This window comes from Muntiacus reevesi, chromosome 2 (genome assembly GCF_963930625.1).
Source record: "Muntiacus reevesi chromosome 2, mMunRee1.1, whole genome shotgun sequence".
NCBI classification, from domain to species: Eukaryota; Metazoa; Chordata; class Mammalia; order Artiodactyla; family Cervidae; genus Muntiacus; species Muntiacus reevesi.
Genome location: NC_089250.1, coordinates 268257325 through 268268106, shown reverse-complemented (window position 1 = coordinate 268268106; position 10782 = coordinate 268257325). Strand labels below are relative to the sequence as shown.

The 10782-nt window shown below is 60.5% G+C and overlaps 2 protein-coding genes across 3 annotated transcripts in view; one reads left to right on the top strand and one right to left on the bottom strand.

Moving 5' to 3' along the window:
* Positions 1-1113, top strand: part of IL4I1 (interleukin 4 induced 1) — a 33208-nt gene extending 32095 nt beyond the window's left edge. For both annotated transcript variants that reach the window (XM_065926536.1, XM_065926537.1), the window contains one exon: positions 140-1113. In XM_065926536.1, coding sequence (XP_065782608.1) covers positions 140-1097 — 958 coding nt within the window. In that variant the 3' untranslated portion in view covers positions 1098-1113. The remainder of the gene's footprint in view (positions 1-139) is intronic.
* Positions 1114-1381: 268 nt separating this feature from the next.
* TBC1D17 (TBC1 domain family member 17) lies at positions 1382-10614 on the bottom strand. Its single transcript, XM_065926534.1, has 17 exons — positions 10494-10614; positions 9967-10065; positions 9686-9760; positions 8245-8368; positions 7283-7490; positions 6721-6832; positions 6469-6627; positions 6015-6143; positions 5815-5918; positions 5279-5373; positions 4765-4881; positions 4580-4680; positions 4397-4496; positions 3044-3141; positions 2778-2894; positions 2235-2321; positions 1382-2144 (listed from the first exon to the last, which is right to left on the bottom strand). The coding sequence occupies exons 1-17, from the start codon at positions 10512-10514 to the stop codon at positions 1932-1934; spliced, it is 1959 nt and encodes a 652-aa protein (XP_065782606.1). The 5' UTR covers positions 10515-10614; the 3' UTR covers positions 1382-1931.
* Between the last annotated feature and the right edge of the window lie 168 nt (positions 10615-10782).

Below are 10782 nucleotides of genomic sequence, written 5' to 3'. Positions count from 1 at the left end.
ACGGGTGAGGGCGGCGGTGGACGAGGGGGCGGGGAATTAGAACCAGCCTGTGAGACCTGGAGAGGGGAGCGCCCCGGGATGGGGGCCGCTGGGGAGGGGCGGGGCCCGAGAGTCCATCTTGCTCGCGCCCCGCCCGTAGGTACAGCCGCATCGTGGGCGGCTGGGACCTGCTGCCGCGCGCACTGCTGAGCTCGCTGTCGGGGCCGGTGCTGCTGCACGCGCCCGTCGTGGCGATTAAGCAGGGCACGGACGAGGTGAGGGTGCACATCAAGTCCTCGCGCCGGACCCGGAACCTGAAGTCCATGATGGCCGACGTAGTGCTGCTGACTGTGAGCGGGCCGGCGCTGCAGCGCATCACCTTCACGCCGCCGCTTACGCGCAAGCGGCAGGAGGCGGTACGCGGGCTGCACTATGTGCCGGCCACCAAGGTGTTCCTGAGCTTCCACCGGCCCTTCTGGCACGACGAACACATCGAGGGCGGCCACTCGAGCACCGACCGCCCGTCGCGGGTGATCTTTTACCCGGCACCGGGCGACGGCGCGCTGCTGCTCGCCTCGTACACGTGGTCGGACGCGGCGGCCCCGTTCGCCGGCCGGAGCCTGATCGAATCGCTGCGCTTGGCGCTCGACGACGTGGCGGCGCTGCACGGGCCCATCGCGTACCGACTCTGGGACGGCACCGGTATCGTCAAGCGCTGGGCGGAGGACCCGCACAGCCAGGGCGGCTTCGTGGTGCAGCCGCCGACGCTCTTTCAAACCGACAAGGACGAGGGGCGGGAGTACGACTGGTCGGTACCCTATGGCCGCATCTACTTCGCCGGCGAGCACACGGCCTACCCGCACGGTTGGGTGGAGACGGCCGTCAAGTCGGCGCTGCGGGCCGCAGTCTTGATCAACAGTCGGATCTCCGGCTCTGGCTCTAGCACCCGCCTGAAGGAGCCCCGGATCATCAACAAGATGGGGCATGGGCACCTGGCGCCCGCCCACCACCGCCACCACCACCACCGGTGCCCCTTCGAAAGTGGGCAGGGCACCCACTCTCCAGCCTTACATGCGGTAACCGCCGCGCACTCGACCTCAAAGAAGAGCGACTATTAAAGTACTTTTGGAATCAGCCGTGTGGTCCCGCCCCCTCCCTGGCTCAACCGTTACCCCATTTCGCAGGGAGGAGAACCGTGAACCTCCGCGATAGAAGGCGCTGCGCCTGTCCGGGAGCCCCGGAAGCGGTCCTCCTCCTTCCTGTGCCGTGGGGCTCCACTTGGGGTAGAAGGAGGTACAGGATGGACACCGCTTTGCGCCACTGGTAAAAGGTGGTAATCATAGTGCCCATCACGGTTGTAAATGACACCAATGGATCCTTATGCAAGTAACAAAAAGCCCAGTTGACAGTGGGTGAAACACGAGTTTATTTTTCTCATAACAAGAAGCTGGTAGGCAGGGCCCGAGCGAGCAGCTCCGCAGGCCCTCCCATTGAGTTAGGTCCGGGATGTACCCCAGCTCATCTACTACGTGGCGGCTGCACACCAGTACCCCATCCTCGCTCCTCCAAAAGCCCCAAACTCAGGCAGGTAAGGGAGCGCTGCCTCCACAAGCCCCCACCACTCACCCACCCCCAAGGGGCTGCCTCTTACACCTCATCTGCCAAATCAGGGTCACAACGGTCAGACATCAACTCTGCAGAACGGTCTGGGGAGACCATGAGCCTCCACCACCCGCCTCCCCATCCAGGGCCAAGGCAGCGTGGTGGCCTTCCTCCCCCAACCTCTCGAGGTCACCTGGACAGGAAAAGTGTCAGTTTCAAGAGAAGGGAGGAGTGGGTGGAGGGCCCTGCCCCTCTGCTCCTGCGTCCCGACTCTGGCAGGGGCGGGGGCGTGGGGCAGGAGCTGGATAAAGTGCCTAGTCCTGTGGGGCTGCTGCAGTAGCCCAGCACTGTTAGGAGTCGACGCCTTCCTCGTCGTCCTCCTCTTCAGGCAGGATCTCCAGGCTGCTGTCGGGCTGCGTGGCCGTGGCCGTGTCCGCGGTGGGGAGCGGAGCCGGTGGGGCCCGGGTGGGCGACAGCGGCAGTGGGGAGGCAGGGGGCGAGGGGCTTTGGGGCTCTGCAGGCGGCGCCAAGCCTAGGACCTCCTGCACGTTGTGGGGTAGCTCCTGGAGGGGTGGGGGGTGGGGGGTAGGGAGCATCAAGTCAGAGGTTTCCTGGAGGTTGGGGGGTGGTATCGGGAGGGATCAGGGACTCACCCGGCAGGCGGTCAGCTGCCGGTAGAGGGCCTCGGCCCGCGTCAGCACGTCCTCCACGCTCAGCTTCATGGTCAGCTCGTTGATGTGCTGCAGAGCGGGGGGCAGGTGGGGGTGGGGTGGGGGGTGGGGTCAGGCCCACCTGCCAGCCAGCACTCAACCACCACTGCCCCAGCACCTACTCTTGTGCTTCTTGCTGGGGACCCAGTGGAAGACACAAGGGGCTGGCCCTCTTAGGGTTCACAGTGGAGCCCTGGCATCAGGAGAGGTCATGCTCTCAGGCTGCTTGCTAGGCACTAATGCCCTGGGGGAGGGGCGGGGGCCCACTCCTGCAGGGGCCAAAAGCTCTCTGAGGGAGCCAGGGGTAAGACGGGGTAGGAGACGCACAGAGGTGTGCCCCAGCCGCTGTGCTCACAGCTTAGCTGACCACACTTTCAACAATCCTATTCTGAGGACCCACCACCCAAAGGGGCTGTGGCACAGGGGCGGTGCCCGCCTCCACGGAGCTCACACCCTGATGTGTCTCCGGGGGAGCCAAGGGCTCACCTTGAGGATCTCATTGGAGCCGAAGCCGGAAAGCATGAGGGTGTCCCGCTCCATGTCCAGGATGGCGCAGGCCACCAGCAGGTGCAGATTGGGGCCTGGGAGCCCTGTCCACAGCACCTGGCACGCCCGAGGAGGCGGTCACTGGCAAAGCCTCCGCCCCAGGCCCCACCCAGGTCGGCCCCATGCCCTGCCCACCTCCCACCAACCTCCCCACCCGCCCACCAGTCTCTCTGCCTCAATTCTCCCCCTCAACCCAGCTGGCGCACCTCCCACAGTCGGAGGACATCCGGGAAGGGGAATTCCCTCTTGAACCAGATGAGCAGCCACCGGAAGCAGAAGCAGAGAGAACCAGAGTCCTGGGAGTCTGGAGAGGGGGACAGTGGTGGGAGGGGCAACGCTATCTATCAACCCCAACCCCGCTCTAATTCACAGGGCACCCGATGTTTGGACTGGACTCTAAGAAGTCACGCTGGTGGTTAAGAACCCGCACCAGGCTCGCAAGTGGATGAAGAGCTCGTGGGGGTGGAGGGTGGGGTTGGGAAGGAGGTGGGGGGCGCTGCCCAGGTCAGCAGGAGCCTTTCCCATCCTGCCTTCCAGGCTCCAGACGCGAGGAGCCACCCCTGGTCTCTACTCTCATGAGGAAGGGAGGCAGTAAAACCAGTCCATTCAGAGGAAGAACAACAATCTGGTCAACACCCAAAGCTGGTGGGGAGCGGTGTGAGGAACTGGGCCCTGGTGTACACTGCTAGCAAAAACGTAAGTTGGCAGAGCTTTCCAGGAAAGCAGCGATGGGGATGAATGTTTCAAAAAATGTACAAGTATACGCGGATATAAATCATTTCTTGGAATTTAAAGACATTATCCACAAATACAGATTTATCATGGTGAAAAACTACAAACCACCTAAATGTCCAGCAAGTCAGGCTAAATCTACTCTTATACATCCTTAAACTGAACAGAACACCATGTAGTCGATAAAAACTGACGGTTTAGAAAACTTCCAAGTGACACAGAGAGGCAGCTAACATCCAAGTGTCCCTGAAAGGGGCATATGCTTTCTAAGCCTTAGTTTTTCTCTTCAGTGAAGTGATACCAGCTACATCTCTCCTCCCCAGCGTGACCCTGAATTTCCGTGAAGAAATGTCCACCAATCAACTAGCTTATTTATCATCATCTGCATTCAAAAGAACAGTTCTAGCAACAGCAATTTCAACTTCCTTTCCCTGAATTTCCTGCATTTTTTACATTACACAAGTAATGTAGTCAAATTTTACAGCCAAAATGTAGCTGTCCCACCCCCAAGAGCCCAAAGAACCAGCTTCCAATCCCTGACTCAGGAGTGAGCAGAGATAAGAGCTAAGTGCAGCTGGGAGTTGCGAGGAACCACAGCCAGGCCCTCCTCTGGAAAGTGTGACTGACGGGCATGAAGGAGCCACCTGATCGTGCAGCGGGGACGGGGGTGCCCACATCTGCATTTACTGAGGTTTTGCTCCAAACTGCAGTCCTGCTTTTACACATCACTTCTGGGTTCTGGGGGATTGTTTCTCATTTGGACCACATCCACACATTTGGATGTCATCTCTGGTCCTACCATCCCTGGCCCCACCCACCACACGTACCCAGGAAGTCGCAGAGCGGCGGGTCCAACACCCTGAGGAGCAGCAGGAGTTGCCCGAGCTGCCGCTTCATGGTCTCCTGACTCTCCTCGAAGTTCCCGTGCTGTGGGCAGAGGGCCTCGTGAGAAGCCAGAGCCCCTGGGGCCTGTGAGGGGGCTTGCCTCCCACCACCGCCCTGAGCCTCACCACGCGCTCCATGAAGCCACAGAAACACCAGAAGGCGTCCACCTCGTTCTGGACGACGTAGAGGATCGGGGAGAGAAGGTCACTCATGCCCTGGACGTAGCCTGGGGGGACACGGGGTCAGGGCCGCGCCCAGGCCAGCAGTGCCCCCGGGCCGGCCCCCAGCCCCTCCCTGGACTGCCACGCACCGAGATCGAAGTGGTACATGCAGTAGGTCAGGAGGATGTCATTCAGCAGGCCCAGCCCTGGGTTCTCGGGGCCCTCGTAGAACTTGTTGGTCCTATCGGTGCGGCTCACATCCCGCTCTGCGGGGACAGGGGACAAAGTGAAGGTGTGAAGGGACCAGGGTCCCATCCCTGCCGGCCGCCAGCACGCCTAGGCAGCTGTGGGCCCTCCAGAGACCGCTGGGCCGCTTCCATGGGAGGTGCTGCGCTTCACACTCACGGGCTGACCACACCCTCCCAGCCGCAGACAGTCACCAAACCAGCGACAGGTGGGGACACAGCAGCCCAGGGAGATCACATCACTTACCAAGATATCTCAGTGACTAGAGAGCAGATTTCAACCCAGGGAGCCTGGAGCGCCCCCCACGGCTCACCTCGCCATCCTGGCCACTCACCCCTGCTCGCCCCCATCTTGCTCCCCCTCACCCCTAGAGGATCTCATTTCTGGCCTGGCACCCCCATCCCCGCCCGCACCCACCGATGAGGCTGCGGTATCCATGTAGCAGTGAGTTCCTCCGCTCCTGCTCGGGGCTCACAGATTTCCACTGCAGCTTCATGCGGAAGTACTCGTCCCTGGTGGGGAAAGGGTAGCAGTAAGGACACCCTGCTGCTTTGCCCCACGGGGCTCAGCCCAGCTCACCAACACACTTCCCCTCCGCGGCGTCTCTCGGGATACACAACACCCTTGTGGGCTTTTGCTCACAGTCTGTTAGCCCCAGTGGACAGACAGCCCCAGGGGCAGGGGCCAGGACACACAGCAGAGGCACAAGATAAGCCAGGAGAGGTGGCTGCACAGTGGGAAGGAAGCCTGCTGCGCATCCGTGATATCGCATGGCCCAGGGATGAAAACAGCATCAGATATGGGCCCACTGCCTCCATCCCCGTGTGAGGGCTGATGTCCCTGATCCCTGTGATCAAGGGATATACTGTTGATCAAAAGCCTCCAGTGGACTCCGGCGGCCGGGGCAGCAAGGGCTGAGCCCAGCAGGGCAGGGGCCACACCTTCTCACTCACGTTTTCTTGCGCACATGGGCCTTGTGCTCCTCTGTTGAGCCCTCCCAGCTCAGGTACCCCAGGAGAAACTTCCAGGCCTCGCGCCGCAGGCTGGGGCTCAGACCCTGGGGGGCAGAGGTGGAGGGCAGTTCAGAGGGGCCTCCCCTTGGATGCCCGCTGCCCTGCCCCGGCCTGCCCCCCCACCTGCCCCCCCATCTCACCCCTGAGAAGATTCGGGCTTTCAGCTCTGGGACCCGCTGCAGGCGGCCCTCGGGGCCTACGTGGCCGGTCCATTCCTCCTCTGTGACGGGAGGCGCCCGCTCCACAGCCGGCCTTGGCCCCAGCTCCACCTGGGAGATACGAGGCAAGGCGGGTGAGCCCAGGGCCTCAGCTGCCCGGCAGACCCCAGCCCCCTCCAAGGCATCTCAGAGCCTTTCTTAGCTAGACGGACAAACAGAAAATGTAGTGCTGGAAACATTTTCTTTCGTGGCTCGGTGATAAGGTTACCCTCCCCCAACATTAAAAACAGGCACGAGGCGCACAGGCTACAAGCACCTTCCACACAGTCCATCAAGCAGCCCGGTGAGGGTGGTGCTGTTAGGATGCGAGCCTGGGGCAATGCGGCCCCGAGCCCAAGGTGGCTGCAAGAGCAGCGGCATCCACGCGGACACTCACACAGGAGATGACCTCGAACCCGGGCTCGGGCTCGTCGTCTGGGGCCGGGGGCAGGTCAGGGGAGGCCCCCTCCAGGTGAGGCTGCAGGGCTCCCCGGAAGAAGTTGGTCACACGGGAAAAGCTGCTGAAGGTGGTGGAGTAGGGGTCCTGGAGGAAGCGCTGGGGACGGGGTGGAGGGGTGGTCACAGCCCAGCCGCCGGCACGGTCCTCCCCGCACTGTCCCTGCCCACCAGCTTGGCCCCGCGGACTCACAGACACCACATTGGAGCTGTCCTGGTCGAAGAGCTGGAGGTGGTGGAAGGAGCTGGAGAGCGCTGACGAGTCGTGGGGGAACACGAGATAGAGGCGGGAGTCCTGCGGGGAGCTGCGGGGGCGCAGGGGGGCGTGTGGGCGACCCCAGCCAGCGTCCTGACTGCCCGTGGGGAATCTCCAGCCCAGGCCTGAGACCACGACTGCACCCCAGGGGCGCCCCAGGGCCCAGGGCTGGCCAACGAGGCCCTCTCACCACCCGGCCAGGGTGACCGACTCGGGCACAGGCCGTGGAGGGGCAGCCCCCAGGAAACTGCTGGGGTGTGGGCTAGAGGTGCTTTCTGCCTCCTGGGCCCCACAGAAGGTGATACAAACTCAAGAGAGAAAGGAGACCAACTCTTTCCATAATCTGGGGCCCAGGTCCTGCCCGATGCCAAACTACCCTTTATCCCGGAGTTATACGCACCACGCCACTCGATTCTCTTTTTCTGCCCTGAAAATCGGTCTGGGTTGTATTTCCTTCCCAGTTCTGAGGGGTCAGGCTGCGGCCCGGGAGCAGGCTCACCTGGCCAGGAGCAGGTAGCGGCTGAGGACGCGGAGCAGGGCACGGGTGCCCCCGCGGTGGAAGTGCAGGGCAGGCAGGGAGCCACCGGACTGCGTGACCAGCACCAGGTATGCCCAGCTGAGGCCCGGCTTGGAACGGCGGATGGACCTGAGCTCCCCCAGACTCACCGAGAAGGCCCAGGAGCCCCGGGGGGAGCTGGGCTCCGCACCTGGGGGGGACGGGGAGCGGGGAGGGGCTCAGTCATCTCCTGAGGTGCCTACCCCCACCCCATCCCCCCCCCCAGTCAGCCCAGGCCCTCCAGGAAAGGACTAAGGAAAACAAGGGGAGCCCGGAGCAGACACGTGCCTGCTCCAAAATCTCCCCAGGCTCCCCTCAACCCCTCCGGTCTGTTCCCTGCACCCTGTCTGTCTCACCTCTCACCCTCTCTTCTCTCTGGACCCCACACTCAAGCCACAGCAAAAGGCTGCGGTTTCCCAGTGCCCCACACCTCTGGCCTTGCCCCGGCTGCCCTGCCTGCGGGGAGAGAAACCGCTCACGTGCCCCCCAGAGCCGGGCTCTGGCAACACCTCTTCCTGGGAGGCTTCTCCATCTCCTGGAGGTTAGCTACCTCCTCTGGTGCCCCCAGCCCCACCATGTGACTCCAGGATGGCCTGAATTGCCCTGTCCCTCTGCGACTATTGCCCCACAGTCTGGAAGACTCCAGGGGCAGGACTTACATGGGGGTGCCCACAACCAGGGAGCCTGGGGTAGGGGTCGACCAGACTGCATATCCTGGAGACGCTGGCCATGCTGGACGTGACCTGGCGACCACCCTGCACCCCCACCCACTCTCCGGGGACTGGAGGCCAGTGTGGGTGGCCATCTTGACCGTGGGCAGCAAAGCCCGCGGGGCCATGACCACTGAGGACAAATCATGTCTACCTGCCCACCCACCCCCAAGCCCAGGAACCACCTTAGTCTACCTCTCGTGGGCTCTGAATGGCGGGGCCGTGGCCGCACGGTGCTGATGACAGCCCAGTCGGGTTCATAGCCGGGATCAAAGGTCGGTTCCTCCTCAGAGGTGCAGGAGTCACCCCCACTGGTGTCCTTGGGGGAAGGCAGGAAAAGAGACTAAGGGGTCATGGATTCCAGATCTGAGCCTCGAGGCCACCCTGGCAGGTAGCCCCACTGAACAAAGAGAAACTGAGGCAGAAAGAGGGCACCGCACTTGCCCTCAGGGTCACCCAGCCCAGGAAATTCTTGATTAAAAGGCACCGACAGGAGTGAACATCCTATTCAGGTGAGCCTCTGGGTGCCATGAAGGGAAGGCTGAGGAACAGCACAGACAGCTGCCCACAAGCTGCCAAACTAGCCCCTGGTTAGTTTCTGCCCTCTGTTTTGTCACCTGAAGAATTTTATACTTTTGCCAACGTTTGCACAGAACAGTGATAATTAGTAGTGCTGTCAAATGCTTGCAGCTGTCCGTCTCACAGGCATACATTAGGATGGATTATAGCTAACTGAACTCTACTGGCTGAGCGGAGACAGGCACCTAGTTCTGGCCAAAGGGCTGGATGTATCATTTCCAAGACGGACCATTTAATTGCCAGGACAAGACTTCTAGAGACTTCTATCTACCACTAGGAATGGAGACCTTTGGAATGGTGGCTGCTCTAGCAGCATGCTTCCTTGAGTAATCACGATGAGTAGAACTCTTTTGCCCACCATACACATGGAAAGTGAACAAAAACAGTTAAAAAGGCTGGACTTGCAGCAACCCTTTCGGACCACAAGGATATGTTGAGGATAAACGCCATGTGTGGAGGATTACGAAGCAAAGATGGAAGGAAGCTGAGTCACTGATACCATATGAACCTATACGACTGCATTCTGGGCTTGGAAGAAAAAGAGAAATGAGCTGCTATCTTCCCTAGGCCATTAGCATTCCTGTTTCATTTATGAACACCCAAATGCAACTCCTAACCAATACAAGAGGCTTCTGGGAAATCTCTTGCTTTTCCTGATGAAAAGGATAGATATGACAGTACCCTGCTGGGCCCCATTTTCCTTTTTCCATGCTCCTTCAAGTCCTTATGGGCTGAGAGCCCCTGGGACCTGAATCCACAGACTGAGTTATCCTCTTGCACCCTGGCAGGGCTGTCCCAAGCAGCAAAGGGGGCGAGGCGGTAGGCGCCATCTCCATGGCCACAAGTCGCATGGTGTCTGCTTTCTCTCCGTGAATGGGCCTCTTCAGCCTCATTTCACAGAGAAGAGGAAACCAGCGGGCAGAGAGAACTTAAGTCCCAACCAGGCTTATACATTCCCCAGTGGTAGGTCTGGGATTCTACCCAAATCCTTCAAATGCTTTCGACTGCTCCATCCCAGAAAAAAGCAAGTGGAGAAGAGGAAGCCAGGGAAGCCTACCTTCTTGGAGAAGAAGATTTGGGAGGAATCTCCAGCCTCCTCTATAGGAGCCCAGTGCAGGAGGACATCATTGTCCTGTGGGAAAGAAAGAGGGGTTGGAGAGGCTACCCCCAAACTCCCTAAACTCTATTTCCAAACTTCTTCCCAGTTCTGAACTCTCAGCCTTAGAAATCCACCTCTTCTTCCTAAGATCCCATCGCTGACCTCCACACTGTACTCCTACAGGTGCCGCCCTCCATCCCGCTCTGGGCCTGCCCGAGCCCTGCTCTCTCCAGGCCCACCTTCTCCACAACACGGATGACGCCGGCGATGAGGGAGTCCGGGTCTTGGTGCTTCTTGGCACTGGTGTGCAGGTACACGCCTCCTTTCTCAAACACCACCTGGAAACAGGTACCATTAAGGGGCGGGGCCCCAAAGAGAGCCAATGGGAACAGACTGAGGGGAGAAGCTATGCACCAGGACGCGGGACCCCGAGGTACCTTTACCTAGGGGACGGGGTCGGCGACGTGAAGCCTGAATACCGACCAGGCTTCTCTGGGACCCTGGAAGCCGGGGAAGGGCAAAAGTGCATTCCAAAGAGGGCGGGGCCCAGAAGAGCGCCTCAGCAGCCCAAGGGGCGGAGCTAAATGATATGAGTCTCCCTAGGAAGTGGAAGGAAGCAGTGACAGCGCGTTTATTAAGGGAATGGTGTGCTTGTTAAGGATGTGCCGGGCTCCCAGAATCCCTGCAAGGCCTGAGAAAGAAGTAGGTCACCGGAGGGGGAAGTTTCGCATCGACAGAAGAGAAAGAATGCGTCTCTGGTACTTACCCTGTAACCGGCTCCCTCCATAGCCGCGGCCGAGGCCCCACTGCCTCGGCCCCCTCCTTTTCCGGGTCAGCGTGCTGTCACATCCGGATTGGACACTCCCTGCAAGCCCAGACAGTGGTAGCGTCCCTATCTGTTCTAGAACAGGAGTGGGTGTAACCATTTTCCAGAATGGGGTGGTTGAGCTTGAACCACGAGGTTTTGAGTCACATGCCGCAGACGCTAGACGCGGAGCGGCCAGTGCGCAGGCGCAGTAGTACATTCTTAACCACGAAGTAAACAAGGGGGCGGA